This window comes from Nomascus leucogenys, chromosome 11 (assembly GCF_006542625.1).
Source record: "Nomascus leucogenys isolate Asia chromosome 11, Asia_NLE_v1, whole genome shotgun sequence".
Classification (NCBI taxonomy): domain Eukaryota; kingdom Metazoa; phylum Chordata; class Mammalia; order Primates; family Hylobatidae; genus Nomascus; species Nomascus leucogenys.
In genome coordinates this window covers 13,010,088-13,029,506 of record NC_044391.1, presented here as the reverse complement: position 1 = coordinate 13,029,506, position 19,419 = coordinate 13,010,088, and the positions used below count along the sequence as shown (strand labels likewise).

The 19,419-nt window shown below is 39.5% G+C and overlaps 1 protein-coding gene across 3 annotated transcripts in view; it reads left to right on the top strand.

Annotated features, from left to right (window-relative positions):
* The first annotated feature begins 2,675 nt into the window (after positions 1-2,675).
* Positions 2,676-19,419, top strand: part of CACNA2D1 (calcium voltage-gated channel auxiliary subunit alpha2delta 1) — a 504,363-nt gene continuing 487,619 nt past the window's right edge. For all 3 annotated transcript variants that reach the window (XM_030822006.1, XM_030822005.1, XM_030822008.1), the window contains exon 1: positions 2,676-3,243. In XM_030822006.1, coding sequence (XP_030677866.1) covers positions 3,149-3,243 — 95 coding nt within the window. In that variant the 5' untranslated portion in view covers positions 2,676-3,148. The remainder of the gene's footprint in view (positions 3,244-19,419) is intronic.

Genomic DNA, 19,419 nt, shown 5'->3' with positions numbered 1-19,419 from the left:
ATTAACAACTGAGATTTAGCCAAAAGGTGCCAATCGCAAGTTTGTTGTAGGTAAAGGTCAGTGATTTGCATGAATTAAATCTCTTTAAACTTTGTTCTAGAAATGATTAAATGCAAAAATCTCCTGCAATACTTCACTAACTTACTTTCTAATTAAAATATTTGTTCTTAAATGAATAGTAGATACTGATTTGCGACTTCTTGCTCATTTATAACCTGTAATATATTTACTGTATTCACTGCACATTTACATCATTTACTATAACAGCTTAACTACAATCCTTACGATTTGTCAACATGTTATGTCGAATAGCAAATTTATCGTGATTAAGCAAAATTTTATTAAGATTAACGGGATATAATCTGATTTTAAGGGGATTTTCCAAAATAACAGAACTGAGCTGAAAAAATGCATTGTTATGGGTATAGTTAATCCAACAGAAACGTAATGCTATGTTATGGAAATGGTCTTCTTTTAGCTGTCATACATTTAAAAAAAACCACATTTTGAATATCCTCAATAAGAGGGTTTAGATTGGTAAAAAGCAATTAATAGCAAACCTCGCAACAGAGTATTAAACAATGATTTAGGCTCACAGTTGATAACCAACCCTTTCAGTAAGAATTGTAGAAGCAGTATCTTTCCTCAACAGCTTCACTTATTGGAGAACACAGTGTTTCATCAGAGTGATCCAAAGAAATTGAGATTTGGCTCAAAGGCCAACAAAGTTAATAATAAAGGCTGACTTACCTTATCTACAAGCTTATTACATTCTTTTATTCTTTAAGCCCTTTCTCCTAAGGATACAAAATTGGAAACAGTGTACCATAGTGGGAAGTCTGGAGTTGATGTTGAAATAATTGACAGAATACATAATAATGGTATTTTTAGGTAGTGACGCTATTATGATACCAACATATCACATAGACAATAATGGGCATCTAATTCTGCTCTTCTTAATCCTCATGCTGGGGAAGAAAGTCTGCTTTTGAATTATTAAAAATGGAAGACATGATGGATTTGACTATTTACTTATCTAATTTTGGAGTGGAATGCTATCTTCAGTTATATAAAATATCCCTCCTGAGCTGTGGTTCTCAGTCCCATTACATCCCACTTCATCCCTCATTTGCGCAGCTCCTGCTGCCACAGTATCCATGCCTAGCATAAAACAAACTAAGTTAAGTCACGGTGGGGTGCCTTTTGTGAGGCCACTCAGAGTAGAAAGAAAGAAACAAAGAGCAAGACAGAGATGCAGAGAACATAAAGAAAATAAAAAAAAAAAGCATAAAAAAGGAGAGATAAGTGGGAAGGAAAAAAATTCACCAGGCTAAGCATCATAAAATCACACACGCTCTTAAAATTTGGCCAGTAATTAATAGTATTATTATTATTATTAGTCTTTGTTTTGGGAGATTGCCTTCAGAGAGCTGGAAAATCCATTTCGAATTAATAAGGGTCTTTTTCTTTCAGAAGCTTCTCCTAAAAATAAGAACGGGCTAATTAGAAATCTGACAGCCACCCCGATACTTACAGAATTTTTGCATATGCAGGATAGTCATCACAAATTGTATTCTCTGCACGTCATGTCAAAAGTATTCTCATACACTACTAGAGGGAGCTTAAGAATTTAAGGTGTGCAAGGATATATTTCTATCTTTGGCCCACCAGGGCCCTCTTGATAGGAGGCCTGTGTTGGGCGGGAGAGGCCTAGTCGCAGACCCTGTTTTTTCAAGGAGAAAGCCCGCCACTGCTTCTTCTGAGTCTGTAGGTAAAACCAGTCCGGCATTGCTACTCCCTAGCTCTCTCCCCCTCCCTTAATTCCTCCTCTACATTTCAGGCGCATTTCGCAGAGTGCCACCTGTTCCTGCTGCTTACCCTTTCATGTCTTCGCATTGACAAAAGTGAGCTCACCCTGCGGTAACCTTGTCAGGCAGGGCAGGCCAGTGGCCAGAGCAGGGCGTTAGGACCCTTTTGGAGGCAGTCCCAACTGGGATGCTGCAAAGTGCTTCTCTTACTACTGTCCTCCCTAGATGCAGAATTCGTCCCTCCACCCCTCTGTCCAATGGAACCACAGGGCTGGGAAGATTTTACAGCGTCAGTACTTCTCTGTCCGTCCACAGCCCGGTCCCCGAGGCTCTGTCCTCGCCAGGTGAGCCGAGCAGTACCTGGGCGTGGGACCGCTGGCACAAAGGGCATCCAGCCCCGCCAGAGGCTCTAACCTATGGCACACGCGGGCATATAGTGCCACCTGGTACAGAGTCAACAGTGGTGCTTTAAAATGCAATACAAACCCCTCCTACATTTGTTGTCAAATCACTTCACGATTCCTAGGCAGGCAGTGGATTCTGCGCCTGGGAGTAAGGCTGGGGGGGAACGCTGCCTGCATGTGCAAAAATAACCCCCGAAGACGCGAGCCAAGTCCTGGGCTGGAGCCTCTGCAGCCTGTGATGCCCGCTGGGCGGCTGGCCGTCCCCCGGGAGCCCCGCGGGGCCGGTCCGCTCCCCCTGCGCACGCCGGGCGGCGGGAGCGAGCCGGCGCCGACTTTGGGAGTTCCTGGCTGCCTTGTATGGAGGGTTGCTCCCGGCCCGTCTCCGCCCGACTGCTCTGACGCCCAGCCCTCCCGCTGCCCACCCCCAGCCGCCTCCCTCTGACTTGCCTAAGAAGCCAGACGGAGCCTCTCGTTTCCACAAGTCTCTCTGCCTGCCATTCCCCATTCCTGCAGCTACCCCCACCCTCCAGCGCCGTCACCCCTCCTCCGCCCCCGCCCCCGCCTCCGCCTTCGCCTCGGCAATCGGGGGAATAAATCAGGGAGGAAACCGAGAGGGAGAGCGAGAGCGCGCGAGCGCCGGCGGGCTCGCCGAGGTCTGTTTCCAAAGTCGCCCTTGATGGCGGCGGAGGCAAGCCGGCCGCGGCGCGGAGCAGCCGACGCACGCTAGTGGGTCCGCCCGCCACCGCCCCTTCCCCGGCGCCCGCTCCCGCCCTCGCCGTCCCCCGCGCGGCTCCGCGCCTCGGGCCCCGGGCGCAGCCGGCCCTCCAGACGCCCGCGGTCCCGGCGGCGTGTGCTGCTCTTCCTCCGCCCGCGGTTTCCAGCGCCGCTCCTTCCCCTGCTTGGGCAGGGAGGGGGCATTGATCTTCGATCGCGAAGATGGCTGCTGGCTGCCTGCTGGCCTTGACTCTGACACTTTTCCAATCTTTGCTCATCGGCCCCTCGTCGGAGGAGCCGTTCCCTTCGGCCGTCACGTAAGTCGGCGGGCCGGGCAGGGAGTGCCGGCCGAGGGGCGCCGCGGGAGTTGGGGGTGGGGGTCGGTTCCCGAGTCGCGGGGCTTTACCGCCCGTGGGGGTGGGGAGCGAGCGGCCGGGGAGCCAGGCTCGGATGCGGAGACGCCGGCCAGGCGGTGCCCGCCGCTCGCCGCTGGAATGCGCCCCGAACCGGCGTCTCGGGCGCCTCCGCGGGGCCGGGCACGGGGGGCCGGCTGTCCCGGGAAGCGCCCGCCGACGACTCGCGGCGTCTCAGCCCGTCTCTAACGGGATTCTCTAGACTTCAGAGTGCAGCCGTACTGGGGAAAAAAGTTTCCAGCCAGCTCACCCGCTCTGATTCAACCCAGTTCAATAAAAAGTTATGTTTTGATTGGGTAATTTACAAATAGGTAATTTCAGGCTTGCCGAGGTAGCGTGGACTTCTCCCGCACTTGGCCTCCGAGATGCTCTTTAATTGCTGTAGTGCCCAAACTCGTTTTATCCCACATTAGTGGATGCACTTGAGAGCCTTCCGATTAGACGCGTGCTGGCTCCCCGCGGCCAAGCGTGCTGTCCACGCAGGGGCCTCGCAGGTACTGGGACCACGCGATCCAACCTCCCCAACCCGTTATTTGAAACATCTAAGTGTCGGCAGACACGCGGTCCCTGTTCTTCAAATGAATAGAGCCTATTCTTTGAAGGAGGGACTATTTCCAGTCTCCTACAATTTTCTTTTATTTTTACCATTTCTAAAATAACTTTTAAAAACCTCGCTGCTGTTCTGGAAATAGAGGGCTTATAGGTAGCTATAGTCACACCACAGGAAGGGAATGAAAAATAATAATTCTCTCCTCTTAGCAAAATAGAATCAAACTCAATGGCACATATAAATATATACATATTTTTTAATGCACCGAATTGCCTATCCGGCATTCTGGGAAAGCATTTATTTTGGTTCTTGAAGCTTCTTTAAAGCTTCTAAGGGTAGGTAATCTTAAGTGGATGAGTCACTTTAATGCATTTTACATAACAAAAACAAAGCCCAAGGTAGCTTTCCCGGTATTTATGCTGCTGGGAATTATTTGCTGTCCTTTGTTGGCTGAGTGCTGAATACAGGAGTTTTTGGTGGAAAGTAACAGTGAATCTTTAGCGGTTGAAACCTTGCGGCTATTATTTAAGATTCAGTTTTAAGTATTTATTACGTTAGGTGTCAGTGCAAGAATCTGGAGAATGCACATTCTATCCTGGAGAAGGGGAGTGTCTAATTTTTGTTGTCATCGATTTACAGTGATGTTCCTCTTCAGATAATCTTCCATAAAACTGATTGCAGATCCTTTTTGTTATGAAGCAAAAGGGTAAATGCCATCTGGAGATCTTCGGTTAATTGGCAGGATGTTCCAGTCAGATATTTTTAAACATAAAAAGAGTAAGAATCACCCTAAGGATGCTTCAGAATTATTTACTCTTATTAAGGCATCACACTTCCATTTAATTTTTTAAGTCTTTTTGTTGCTTGGCCTGTAAAGTGAGAACTCAAGTGAGTCGCTTGCATTCTGTGTCAAATAAATAAGTGGCTCTTTAAAAAACAATCACTTTCTAAATGTGTTCCGATTAGTCATTTTTACAGTGTTGTTTTTAACTGACAATTTATCAATATTTTTATCATGGGAGGGGATACATCATCATACCATTGGGGAAAACTACAACAAAATACAACCTTTTATTCCTCAACATACTATGGTAAAATATTAATGTAAAAATCCTTATTGTAAGAAGAACATCTGCAATAATGCTTTCCTAAAATTATAAGTAAATCAATTTTCATGGTCAGAAATTTACTAGACACAAGAAAGAGTATAAATAGTGGGTTAAAATGGGAAGTGGGACACCACAATTTCTTTTCTTTGAAAGGATCTGAAATTTTTTTTAACAATGAAAATTCAAGATATTTTCAAATTATATAAGACATTGATTATTTCATGAATGAAATACTTAATAAAAGGTTTTGTGGAGCAAAGTCAATCTCCTGTAGGTAATCTTAACAATATTTTTGGAAGCCTTCTGCATCTTCAGTTTTTCATTTGAAAAGTTAGTAACACTGTCTTCTGAGGAAAGAACTGATGGTTAACATTTGTACTTCATGTTAGGTTTCTGAATAAACTTTATGAAATTAAAAAAATGCAATATTTTTCATAAAGATATGGTGCCATTTGCTTTTCTTTCGAGAAAAGAATTCATATGCACTGTTTAATCAGGACAAGTCTCAAATCTTTGGGGAAAATTTCAAATTTATAAAAGCTGAGTACAAAGATTGTAGTGTCACTAAAGGTAAATTATTATGCTTCTGTATATAAATTTCTCTGGGAATCAGTAAATATTTTTGTTTTTTTTTTGCCAATTTCATTTCTCAGAGAAAAAGTAATATAAGAAGTTTTTATTATCTGAAGAGGAAGAGCATGCCATCACACACTATACAATTAATTATGCACTAATTGGAGTTGGACTTCAGTTAGAATTCTTAATTCAAAGTTGTTTTTTATTAAATATAGAGTGTTTACATTTGTATGAAGGGCTTAAATTCTATTATGGTAAAACAAATGATGTGTGAGTTAAGTATCTTCTTTCATTTTTTGCTCTCCGGTTTAACATACATTCTAATATAAATTTTTTTTCGGATTAAAGTAGTAGTTAACCTGTTCTAAGAGTTAACACTAAAATAGATGTTTTTCAGACAAGGAAATTTTGATACAATTTTTTCTTTGGATTAGGTGTTTCTTTTGGAAATGTTTGTCTCCCTAAGGTGTGAAACATAAATACGTGATATGGTAGCAGCCACATAATGTGTATTGGTTGATATATAAATGGAAAATATATCATTTTTATGCTATAGTATGCACATGTTGTATTGGTATTTTTAAAATGTAGCTTTCAAAAAGGGTAGTTGTCCCTTTTTCTAGAAATAATTTCTTGCCACATGTTGAAAGACTTCTATTTTAAAATTTAGAATTACATGTGTGATAGCCAGTATTATAATGTTAATTTAAATTTGTCCTTAATTTTAGAATCTATTTACAAATGCAATTAAAAAATATATAGTTATAACTATTAATATCAAACTTTTATCTCAGTCACATCAAAATGCCAGTCAGTCTACAATAATTGGCTGAGAGCCTATTGGTATACGGGGATTTTAATATAAAGTGTACAATGGTATAAATATAAAACTAAGAATTATGGATATCCACAGGAAATAAACAAACTCTCATAGAAGTATAGTACTTTTGGCTTTAATTACTTAGGATATAATTTTTTTTCCTGTTATTAGACAAATTTGTATTTAAGGCTATAAAGGAGAAATTTTGTATGTCAGGATATTGTAATGGGTATCTGTTCCATGCATTAGAAGTGACATAATTATTCTCACTTGAGGTCAGCAGTTTCTGTTTACATTTTACATACACAAGGAAATGTGCCATATGATCAATTATGAGATAAAATATTAAATGTAAAATAAAACCTGAAACAGTGAACATTAATAAACTTTTCTCAGGTCTTTAATTTTGTTCTCATCAGCTTAACCATATAACATTTATTATTCCACAGATATACGTTTTAAAATATGCAACAATAGATATATTTTCCACATAAGTAGTAATATTATATTAAATTTATTAATGTTACACACAGCTACACAGATATGTATAGCTATTTGGATTGGCATTTGAATGAAAATTAAGCAGACTGAAATGGATATAATTTTTGAAAAAATGGAAGAAAATACAAGAATCTAAGCATATTATGGTTTATTAAAGGGATATAAAATGTGCCTTTATTATCTTCCCCCCCATGGCTTTCATTAATTTAATTTAATAAATATACATACAATTTGAATATAAAGTAGGTGGTTTATTTTGACAATAGATAAGAGCTTTACAGTTGTTTTCTTCACAGCAACCTGACTGTGTAGATATCTTTCTGTTATTTCTCCAACATTGATAAAACTAACAATAAAATGCTCTTCTTTCTAGGGTTTACACATAGTAAATTTTTACAAAAACATAACATGGAAATTATTATTGTGTTAAAATTTAGTATATATATTTAGGAGTATATATTCATAATAATGCATTGAGAAATTTTACAAATAATTTTTACAATAGTGCTCATAACAAACTATATAATTTACATATTCTCTGGAGTATCATTATATAAAGCACCTCTTAAGGTTTCTCTCGATTTCCCTATTTCTCTATATAGATGCAAGTTTCCAAGAATTTCCTAGCACATGTCTTCAGGCTATTTATAACTTTAAATTGGAGATTTAAATGGTAAAATGAAACATATCTTAGACAAATCATGCAATTTGTTGATCTCATTTAGTGTCTTATATGTATGGACATAAGCATTTCTAACATAAGTATACATAGCATTTTGGGAAAAAAATCAGAATTTCAGTATTTCAAAAAAGTAACATTTTATTGATATTAAAATGACAATGTTCCATTATTTCTATTAAAACAGCTGTCTGTGGTAGTGTTTCAAAGAGCAGGTCAGCTGCTTTCCATGGGGAACAAACTTTGTTCTATTATATCGCCTCCACTTATACTTAAGGCTTACGGTGTGCATCAAGCACTGTGTCACTAAGTGTGTCAACCAGTCTTTCTTTTCATGAACTATCTGTGAGCAGTACCATACCACGACTGTTCTCAAGGCTTTCATACACTTGCTTTCTGGTAAACTGGGAATGGGCTGTGATGGCCAACCACGTAGCTTACACATGATTCATTTTTTGTGTGTGTGCACTGAAACATGTAAATGATTGCATCGTGTTGTTTACAGAGAAAAAGGCAATTGACTTCAATGTCAATTAAGTAAAAGTGGCAGCACTTTGTGAAAAAATACTATGTTACTACCTTTTCCTTGAGAGTCCAAAATATTAACATCATATAATTAACTTTCCTAGTTTGTGTACATAGTATTCGACTTAATAGATAGTATTTTATGTGTATGCAAATACACATATATACGTGTGTATGTCCACACATATTTTTAAAACTTTAAGTGGATTGACAGAGTAGAAAAACCTCAGTAAGGTAAGTTTATTAACAAGTGTACATACCTTAGGTCTTCTGTCAGTCCTCAACTGTTTTCAGGGATTAAATCTAACTTAATAACACCAGCATTTAAGAATAATTTGCCAAGACAATTAAATGAGATATTGCATACACAAGCAGCCTGAAAATGCTCAAGTCCTATAGAGATGGGTTACTAACATAATTGACAAGTAATTAAAAAAGTGATTCTAGAGACAGTTTTGCTGTCTTTTAAACAAGTGTGAGAAAGAAACTACACCATTTGAAATGTTGGCACCTATTAAAAGTTCTTTACATACTAAGCAGCTTTATTTCTTTTAATTTAGATGAGATATGCTTTGAAATTTAGAATTAAACATATTTGGTGGTGTGATATTTTAGGAATGAAGGCAAATGTGCACAGGTTTACAATTTTTATTTGTAAAATATAAGCTCTTAAATATCCCTTCTTTGTAGGCTTTACATCTTTTGTAGTAATTCAGTACATAGAATCAGCTACTCTTAGCAGTTTTTAAAAATGAGTAAAGAAAGCGGTCATTGCTCCTTTATATTTTGCCACTTGTTTGTACAGGTTATGAACGAGGAAAAGATTGACTTTGTGGCCTCAACGAACCGGCACACTTTTTATAGTTAATTTCAATAATTCAGAATTAGGCTGTTATATATAAAGCAATATTTGAAGTTCTCTTTGAATATGAATGTGGGATATTTCTGGCTAAATGTTATTTTAACATTTGCTTCTGCTGATTTTTTTTTAACCATATGCTCTGTGGATTTAAAAAATTAGGATACATTTAAAATTCTATATCATAAATGGAAGAACAACTTAAACTAGAACTGGTGGCAGTAGAAAATAATGGTGTTGGCCATTTTAAATGCTTCAGATTTGGGGATAATCTTACTGTCTATTCGAAGCTCTTTTTTCTGAGTAATTAAAAATACGCTACGGTGGTCTCCTGGCAAATGATGAAAAGTAATTCCAATGTTATTTTATTCAAATAATAAATTCTGGTTTCTCTCTTTCATACACACACATGCATACAATTACTATTAACCATAACATTATTATTTGTATATAACATCAAATCAAATGAAAAATTTTAAAATGGGTTTCTCTTAAGTTACCTGTGATCAGACCTCAATTTCAGGTCCTTTTCACTTAAATCTGCGCTCACTGTTTCAGATTTCCTGTTATCACCAGATATTTCTCTCTAAGAGAAATTGTTGAGGGATTTTGATATACAGATAAACCTGTAATACATAATCAACACATACCAAAATTGTCAAACAAGTCTGGAGAATTGTTTCTTTTGATATTCACCCAATACCTTAGGGATAATTAGGGAAAAGAGGGGAAAGAGCTAATAAAATTTTTCTAAGGTGCATACTGTCAAACTATGTGAAGGGATGGTTAAATATTAATAATGCCATATTTTGAGAGTTACAAGAGGGATGGCGCAGTGAAATAAATGGGCTCAGGCAGACTGCAAAAATCTCTTGTTTTTAAAAAGTGATCAACAGGCATTGTGGTGAAAATACTCTGAGGAATGATGGATGTGTAAGTGGGGCAGAGAGAAGAGCCCTCAGATTTATGAGGTGTAAAATTACATTAAAGATACTAAAGGTAGCAGTTGGGTATTTTTCTTAATTCTTCTGCTTTCTTCATTTCCCATATGAACTTGGTTATATTGGAAATGCTGCTTCCTAAACATAATAATCATTTTTAGAGACTTAAACATTCACGTTTGGAAATTCACCTTAGAGACCAAAGACAATAAAATTATCTAGATCTCAAAACATAGGTACTTAAAAATTCTTAGTTTTTATGAAATTCTGGGAAACGATTTATTGGATAAGAAACACTAGTATAACATTTAATTAAGAGCTTAAGTGCTAATCAACAAGAAAGAAATTCTGTTAGAAATTTTTTTTTTTTTCATTAGATTACAAGAAAGAAAGAACTTGCAGGTAAGCAGCCTTCTAGGTAGTATACTTAAAACTAGGCTTCTAAATAAATAGTACATTTTATTTTTGAAGTTGTTTTAATTTATACTGCCTTTTTAAGTATTTCTTGTTTCAAATATTTTTTAACACCAAATATAATTTAATTCAACAATTAATGCGATTATTATTATTCAGTGCAAATTACGTACTGCGCTGAGCTACGTGTTGAGAATACAAACTGAGGGAAGAGAGTCCCTAAGGAAGACATTAGCAACTCCAAGCTGACTATGGAACCCTGGGATACATCAGAGCATGACCAAGGGAAAAGTACATTGCATACTGAAGGGGCATGGTCTAAAGAAACGTGGTCTGTTCTTTGTTAGGCATTGGACTTGCCTATGGGAAGTGATGTTGGTAGCTATTGGCTTAAGTCTGGTTATAAATTTCTTGCATCCTGACCCAAGGAGGGGATGAGCAGTGCTCATATTACATCAACATTTGCAATAGCCCTGTTTTATTTACCATCACAAATTTGGTCTTCAATCCTGTGTTGCTGTTGAGATTTTTAAATTAAAAAAAAAAAGTCATAGGTTTGAATCATAATATGTAGAAGATGGATTAAGGAGGGCCAGTATAGGAGGCAGAGGCAATGAGACTAGTTAGTATACCATTGCAGCATTCACTGAACCAGAGATGATGCCCGAGGTTTCAAAAAGATTAGTGGCAGTGAGAAGGTGAAGCAGGTATGAAGTAGAAGTACAATTTCAGGACTTGGTGGTTGTGAGATTTGGGGAATCAGGAAGGGAAGAATAATTGGAGATGACTTTTAGATCTCTAACATGTAGATCGTGTGTCATTAAATTTTGTAGGCTAGAGAACACAGGAGGAATGCAGGTTGATGTTGTGAGAGTGGGAGTAGGTTGATTGTTGGACATTTGGAGTTTGCAGTGTCTTGTAGATGTCTGTTAGGCCCTTAGAAATAGTATCTGGGGCCGGGCGCGGTGGCTCACGCTTGTAATCCCAGCACTTTGGGAGGCCGAGGCGGGCGGATCACGAGGTCAGGAGATCGAGACCACGGTGAAACCCCGTCTCTACTAAAAATACAAAAAATTAGCCGGGCATGGTGGCGGGCGCCTGTAGTCCCAGCTACTCGGAGAGGCTGAGGCAGGAGAATGGCGTGAACCCTGGAGGCGGAGCTTGCAGTGAGCCGAGATTGCGCCACTGCACTCCAGCCTGGGCGACAGAGCGAGACTCTGTCTCAAAAAAAAAAAAAAAAAAAAGAAATATGTATCTGGGCCGGGCACGGTGGCTCACACCTGTAATCCCAGCACTTTGGGAGGCCGAGGTGGCCGGATCATGAGGTCAGGAGAGATGGAGACAATCCTGGCTAACATGGTGAAACCCCATCTCTACTAAAAATACAAAAAATTAGCCGGGTGTGATGGCATGCGCCTGTAGTCCCAGCTACTGAGGAGGCTGAGGCAGGGGAATCGATTGAACCTGGGAGGCGGATGTTGCAGTGAGCCAAGATTGTGCCACTGCACTCCAGCCTGGGTGACAGAGTGAGACTCCGTCTCAAAAAAAAAAAAAAAAAAAGTATCTGAAGAGAGTTTGGAGGCAAATTCAGAGAGCAATATCTTTGAAGGCAGAAGAAGGATTTTTTTCATTTATTTAACTCGTATTTATCTATAATCTACTAAGATAGACACTGAGTTTCAAAAGAAGGGCCTTGATTTACAGTTTCATTTTGCAGAGAGGTCAAACTAGATGACCCCTTTAAGGAAGTCATCAGGCCGCTGATGAAAGAGAGAAGTCTCAGTAGTGCGTCAGGGACAGAAGCATGGTTTCAGTGGCTTGAGGAGTTGGTCAAGTTGAGAATATGGAGACAAGTGCAGATTGTTCCTTTCAGAAATTCGGTGACGTGAGAAAAGTGAGAGATAATAGAGTAAATTCAGAGGAAGACATTATCCTTAGCAAACTAACACAGGAACAGGAAACCAAATACTGCATGTTCTCACTTATAAAGGGGAGCAACATAATGAGAACACATGGACACACAGAGGGGATCAACACACACTGAGACCTTTCAGAGGGTGGAGAGTGGGAGGAGGGAGAGGATCAGAAAAAATAACTAATGAGTACTAGGCTTAATGCCTGGCCGATGAAATCATCTGTACAGCAAACCCCTATGACACAAGTTTACCTATGTTACATACCTCCACTTGTACCCCTCAACTTAAAAATAAAAGTTAAGAAAAAATAATAAATAGTAAGTTAATATTAAGACATTTGGGATTGTAAATTGTACAAAACCACAGGACTATCTTAAACCAACAAGAGAAATATTTTTAAATGGTAGTGGGGCTGGATTATCCATCATGGGAGTTCAGGTCAGGGATGTTCCAACAACTGCATACAAAGGTGAGACTGCTATCATGATAATCTCTCAAGTCATTTTCTGCTTTTCTTTGTGTCACTTCTTTTTTCTCTTTCTCTATAAATTGGGATTATCTGCCTCCAGTGCTTATGGTGTTGAATGGTTGCGAGGGATTATGTTTTCTCCTTTGAAGCCTTGAACCAGCTTGAGTGTAGAGTTCTAGTCCTAAAGATAACCTCTCAAAGAAGATGTGTTGACAGTCTGAATATGGGCCAGATGGCCACTTACAGCCCATTTAATTGTGATCAGGAGATGGGATTTGGAAAAGAGACTCTGGTTGCCTGAGCTTGGGTTAGTTCACCATATCTGATCCAATCTTATCAGGAGGTATTACATTGTAAAAGGCCAGTTGCTGTTACCATGGATAGGGGAAGAGCCGATTCTCAGAAAAAGGCTCTGGTGGGAAGGGTGGGGAAGGTGGGGAAGGCTGCACAGACAACTAAATAGTGTTACCAGAAGGGAGATTCCAGTGTCTCAGAGGGAGAAGACCAAATGTCAGAGAGATGAAAGCAATGAGATGCCATGATTGAGGGATGAATGTTCTGATAGAGGCAGGTGAGGAAGGGATCAAGACTAAACACAATGTCTTACAAAGTAACTTTTGAAATATGAAACAGCCTTGAGAATTAAAGCAGATGGTTGGAATACAGGATAGATATAATTTTAATTTACTGGTGATGTTTTTAGAGGAATGATTTAAATTACATACTCCATTCTCGAGAAGGAATGATGTAATTCAGAAATGTAATACATACACATTAGTAATACTCAAATTTGAGAGGAATGGACTGGAGTTTTTCTTTCAGTGGTAGTAACAAGACTCCAGTTTGCCACTATATTACCTTTGGACACAGCAACATTTGGTTCTCACTTGTCTTTATTTTTCGTTACTTCTTTCCTAAGAGAGATTATTATCTTAAAGATTCATGTAGTTTTATAACATGTCATTAGAATTTTTTTTTTTTTTTTTTGAGATGGAGTCTCACTGTGTCACTCAGGCTGGAGTGTAGTGGTGTGATCTCAGCTCATTGCAATCTCTGCTTCCCGGCTTCGAGCGATTCTCCTGTCTCAGCCTCCTGAGTAGCTGGGACTACAGGCGCACGCCACCACGCCCGGCTAATTTTTGTATTTTTAGTAGAGATGGGGTTTCACCATATTGGTCAGGCTGGTCTCGAACTCCTGACCTCAAGCGATCCACCTGCCTTGGCCTCCCAAAGTGCTGGGATTACAGGCGTGAGCCACGACACCCAGCCGATGTCATTAGATTTTAAAAGTGTGTGGTGCTTGTGGTAGAAAGATCTTCCAATAATATCATTGAAAAAGAAACAGATAAAAGAACAAATAGTTCTTTCCTTTGGCAATTGAGCATTACTTATTTATCAATTTTGAGCAGATAGTAGTGGTTTACTGCCCCACTCTATTGGTGTTTCCTGCCCCCAGTAGAAGGGAGAAGTTTTGGTTCAAAGAGATCCTTGTCAAGAAAACAAAATAGTAAACTCTAGAAAATAAAAAAAAACCACTGAAAGTTGGGCGAGGGCTCGCTTGTAGGCTCAGCTATTGGAGAGGCTGAGGCAGGAAGATTGCTAGAGCCTAGGAGTTCAAATCTTGCCTGGGCAACATAGGGAGGCTCGTCTCTAAACAAATAAACAAACAAAAAACTGACAGAATATCCCTGCAAAGCATATCCTTGGTTAACCCTCACTGTGGCATCTCAGGTCTCCTGAAGGTCTGGAAATTACTGGCAGTTGCCATCACAGCAGTTACCTGAGTTTCCAAGATGAATGAATGAATGGTTAGGATTGCAAATGCCAGTGGATCTGAGAATCAATCTTCATCTGATTGGTGCCATTGCAGTGTGGAAAAACCACTCTTGTGGTTTGTGGCAAGAGATGAGAAGAGTTAGGGTGGGCTATTTATTTCCCTTTTGTGACTTTGCTCTTTTTTCTCTCCCATAGATATTCACAGTTTGAACTAATTTTGGTGTCTCTACCTGCAGTATCTGAACAGTAATAATTACTAACAATCATCCTTCAATTACAATAATACTGTTTTCTGACATTTTTGAGCTCCTTCTGTATCCCAGGCACCATTAATTAGTACTCTCCAATTTTTTTTTTTTTTTTTGACAGAATCTTGCTCTGTCGCCCAGGCTGGAGTGGAGTGGCATGATCTTGGCTCACTGCAACCTCCGCCTCCCGGGTTCAAGTGATTCTCCTGCCTCAGCCTCCCTAGTAGCTGGGATTACAGGTGCGTGCCACCACACCCGGCTAATTTTTGTATTTTTAGTAGATACAGGGTTTCACCATGTTGGCCAGGCTGGTCTCCAACACCTGACCTCAGTAATCCACCCACCTCAGCCTCCCAAAGTGCTGGGATTACACGCGTGAGCCACCGTGCCTGGCCTCATGTTTTTTAATCCATCTAACCTTCAAGCCAATCCTCCGAGATAAGTATTATTATTATCTCTGTTTCGTAAATGCGGGAACAAGTTTAGGGTATGAAGAACTTTTCTGAATTTCCTTAGAAGTTCAAATTTGATCTCAAGCAGCTCAATTCTAGATTCCTACACTTACCTGCTGAACTTTGCTGCCCTTTGCAGGAGCTTTGAGGTCTTAGCATCTATTATCTCGCCTGGCTGCATATTCCAGCAATAAGTTTGAGGGAGAGGAGTCATGTAAAGTAGAACAGAACTAACTCTAAGCCTTGATTTCTCCATCTGTAGAACAAAGATAGTATTTTTGCTTTCTGCATCCAATGTTGTCATGAGGATTAAATGAAAGAATGCGTGGGGAACTTTGAAGGACTGTTTAATAGCCGGGCTACATTGTGTGTGCCTTGTGTGGTTTTTCTGCCTTTAAGAGATCATGAATTGATGACTATGGATTAGTGAGCTAGATTATTGTGCTAATATATAACCATTTGGGCCATGAGAAAAACTTAAAATGAATGGAAAAAGGGATGTTTAGCAGGTCTTAAAAATGTCTCTTCCTAAAACCTGTGCAGCCTTTCATCATAAAAGGGAAAGGGAAAGAGATGCAGTGGAGTGTAAGTGGAATAGGGTGGGTGAACTGTTCCATCCCTAGGTTAAGGACAAAACCAGTGTCCTAAAAGAGACCATGAAGAAAGCAGAACCACAAAGCATTTGATGTGCTTTGTTGTGACATTTCAGCCAGCACCTGTTGTAGGAGAACTGTGCCACAGAGAGTGAATCTATTTTTAAAAGTCATAGCTTTACCACCAATATTCTCTCATTGTTAAAGATGTGAGTTTTTAGCCTCAAAACAGAATATCTGAAAGTTAATAATGCAATCTATCCAGGATGTTTATAGAAATGATTCCAGACTACTCCACAAATTGAGTGAGTGCAGGATAGTAAAATCAAGACCAGTTGGGTTTTTCGCAACCAATACAGAAGTTGGCAAAAATCTGCCAAGAGCGTACTGAAAAAGGCCAGCTTTTACTTGACTCATCCAACTGATGGTTAGTTACACTCATCTAACTCCAGCCCTTCACTTTGCAATATAAATGGAGTTGAGCCTCTCATAAACACTGTTCTCTTGTTGGTAGAAATCAAACACTGAAATAAAATTTCTGGTGCAAATTTGGAATTGATTTATGGATAAAAAAGATGTTTTAGATTAACCAATACATTAGTACCATGACTAATGATTACTGATTACAACTTGATGATAACCATTGAAGCAGCAAGTTTTCGATGCCAGGAATCTGGTTGTTTTTTTTTTTTTTTTGAGACGGAGTCTCTCTGTATCACCCAGGCTAGAGTGCAACTGCCTGATCTCAGCGCACTGCAACCTCTGCCTCCTGGGTTCAAGCAATTCTCCTGCCTCAGCCTCTTGAGTAGCTGGGATTACAGGTGCCAACAACCATGGCTGGCTAATTTTTTTATATTCTGAGTAGAGACGGAGTTCACCATATTGGCCAGGCTGGTCTTGGACTCCTGACCTCAGGTGATCTGCCTGCCTCGGCTTCCCAAAGTGTTAGGATTACAGGTGTGAGCCACCGCGCCCAGGTAACATGGCCTTTTTATAGCAGTCATTTTGACATTTGCCACAGAAAAGAATGTGTAAAATTTTTATGAAGTTTGTCACTTTAAAAATAACACCCTGTCTTTGTCATGACATTTTATTAGAATTGACTTAAATTTACATCTGCAAAAATGTTGGGGGACTTAAACAAATGGGCCATATGAAGCCTCAGGAAGATGGGCACAATGGAGGCTGTGCAGACTGCTCTAAATTAAACATATCAGCTGCTTGGCTGTCAGTCCAAACACCTGATTTTCCTGTCGATATAAGTGTAGAAAATGGCATTAATTTTTATGAGGCAAAATTTTATTGTGCATGGGTAGCTTAGTTCCCAGAGGATTGATACATGGGTGTCAAGGTCTACTGGTGAGTAATTGTTTAAAATTTATATTTTTCCTCGATGGTAATGAATAAACATAGGGGAATGGTAACTCATCACAGACCAAACCATGCATGATAATTATATGAGGTCATTCATCTCCTTAAATTATCAGATGTGATACAACCTGTCTGTGTGGCATCTAAAGGCCAGCTGAGTCCCGGCTGTACATGACTGTGACAGAGGAGCCATTTGAAAGTTGCAAGTCTTGGATTTGGTCCTACCCCTTTTGGGTTTTTGCACATGTGAAGTAAATTGGCTCCTGGATTCTATTCTTGTAATATGCACAGGGAGCCAAAACCTGGGGTCAGCAGGCTACTCAGAATCGATTTTTTTTTTCCTTCTTCCTTCTGTTGCCTCTATGTATCTACCCTAATTGCAGAGAAACACATACATCAGTCACATACACAGATACGTACATATTTATATGATGTGTGTGTACATATAATATTACACAATATATAAACATCAAATATATATTATAATGATTTATATCAAGTGAAAGTTATAAGATATGAAGAAAATATACATGCAAATTCAGATATGCTACATGTATGTAGAATATATACATTTAGAAAACATTATAAAACCTGAAAATGCTTTGTAGTATCCAGAAATGCCATCATCCATGGGAAAGATTGTAAATTTATTAGGAGTAACTGAAACATCAAAGTGGATGTGATATATAACTGCTGATTATTGTTTTACTTTTTTGTCCAGTCTGAATCCTGTGATCCTACTCTTTCACATCTTCAAACCCACAGTGGTTCTGTATTGGTCTACTAACTCCCAAAAGTTGCTAAGTTGATAGATACTTAAGTAAAGCCAGAACCATATGAGTCTATGCTATGGTAGTTCAGAGGACTCAAGGTGGGCAATCTGGTATGGTGGGAATATTCAGGATTTTGGGTCAGAGAATCCCAAGGTTGAACCCTGCTTCTGGTATAGCCTGTGTGATCTTGGAAAGTTAACTTTCTTTCAATCTCATTTCATATTCTGTAAAAGAGTATCACATACCATACCTTTTAGGGGAAATTGTAAGGCTTAAATGAGAGGCCATCAAGTACTTGGCTATGTATATTCCACTGAATTTATTGAGCAAAGAGTGAAAAGTGTTAGTCCTTTTATCTTTTCTTATTCTAATGTGGAGCCATTAGAACTAGACATTTTTCTTGATTTTCTAATCCACTCCTGGAGGCATCTATGGAGATTAGTAAAGATTACTATTTTCTCTTATGCTTTTCACATTTATCTGATTAGAACACTAGGGGAAAATCTCTGGAATGGGAGTGGGAAAGGGAGGTCCAAGTCAAAAAATAAATAAAAAAAAGCAACAGATCGTTCCTCGCTTATTATCCTGAGGTTATGTTTAAGATTTTTTATGCTGGCCGGGCGCGGTGGCTCAAGACTGTAATCCCAGCACTTTGGGAGGCCGAGGCGGGCGGATCACGAGGTCAGGAGATTGAGACCATCCTGGCTAACACGGTGAAACCCCATCTCTACTAAAAAATACAAAAAATTAGCCGGGCGTGTTGGCAGGCGCCTGTGGTGCCAGCTACTCGGGAGGCTGAGGCAGGAGAATGGCGTGAACCCAGGAGGTGGAGGTTGCGGTGAGCCGAGATCGCGCCACTGCACTCCAGCCTGGGGGACAGAGAAAGACTCCATCTCAAAAAAAAAAAAAAAAAAAAAAAAAAAAAAAAAAAAAGATTTTTTATGATACGTGTTATGGCTTTTGTCTGAAGCTGAAGATGGCAGTTTGCACCATATCCTTTCTGTTTATTAAATCAGTACAGATTCCTGCCAAGTTACACAGGTCTCCGATAATTTAAATGGATTTAGATATTGGATCTATGCTGAGTATCATTAAAGCTTCATTCTTGTATGTGACTATCAAGTAATTACAGTTCTAAAAAGTGATCATATATGGTATGGTTGCAGCCTTTCTGTTTTTTGTTCGTTTGGTTTTTTTTTTTTTTTTTTTTTTTTTTTTTTTTTTTTTTAGACAAGATCTTGCTCTGTTGTCCATGCCTAGCTAGTTTTAAAAAAATATTTTGGAGAGATGGAGTCTTGCTATTTCACTATGTTGCCCGGGCTCGTCTCAAACTCCTGACCTCAGGTGATCCTCGTGATTCAGCCTCCCAAAGTGCTGGGATTACAGGCATGAGCCATTGCATTTGGCCTTGGGTTGCTGCCTTTCTAATCAGGTTTCCTCATCTGAAACAGAGGACAGATATTAATTTGAGTGACTTTTTAATTCTCCTCAAAATGGTTCATAACTAG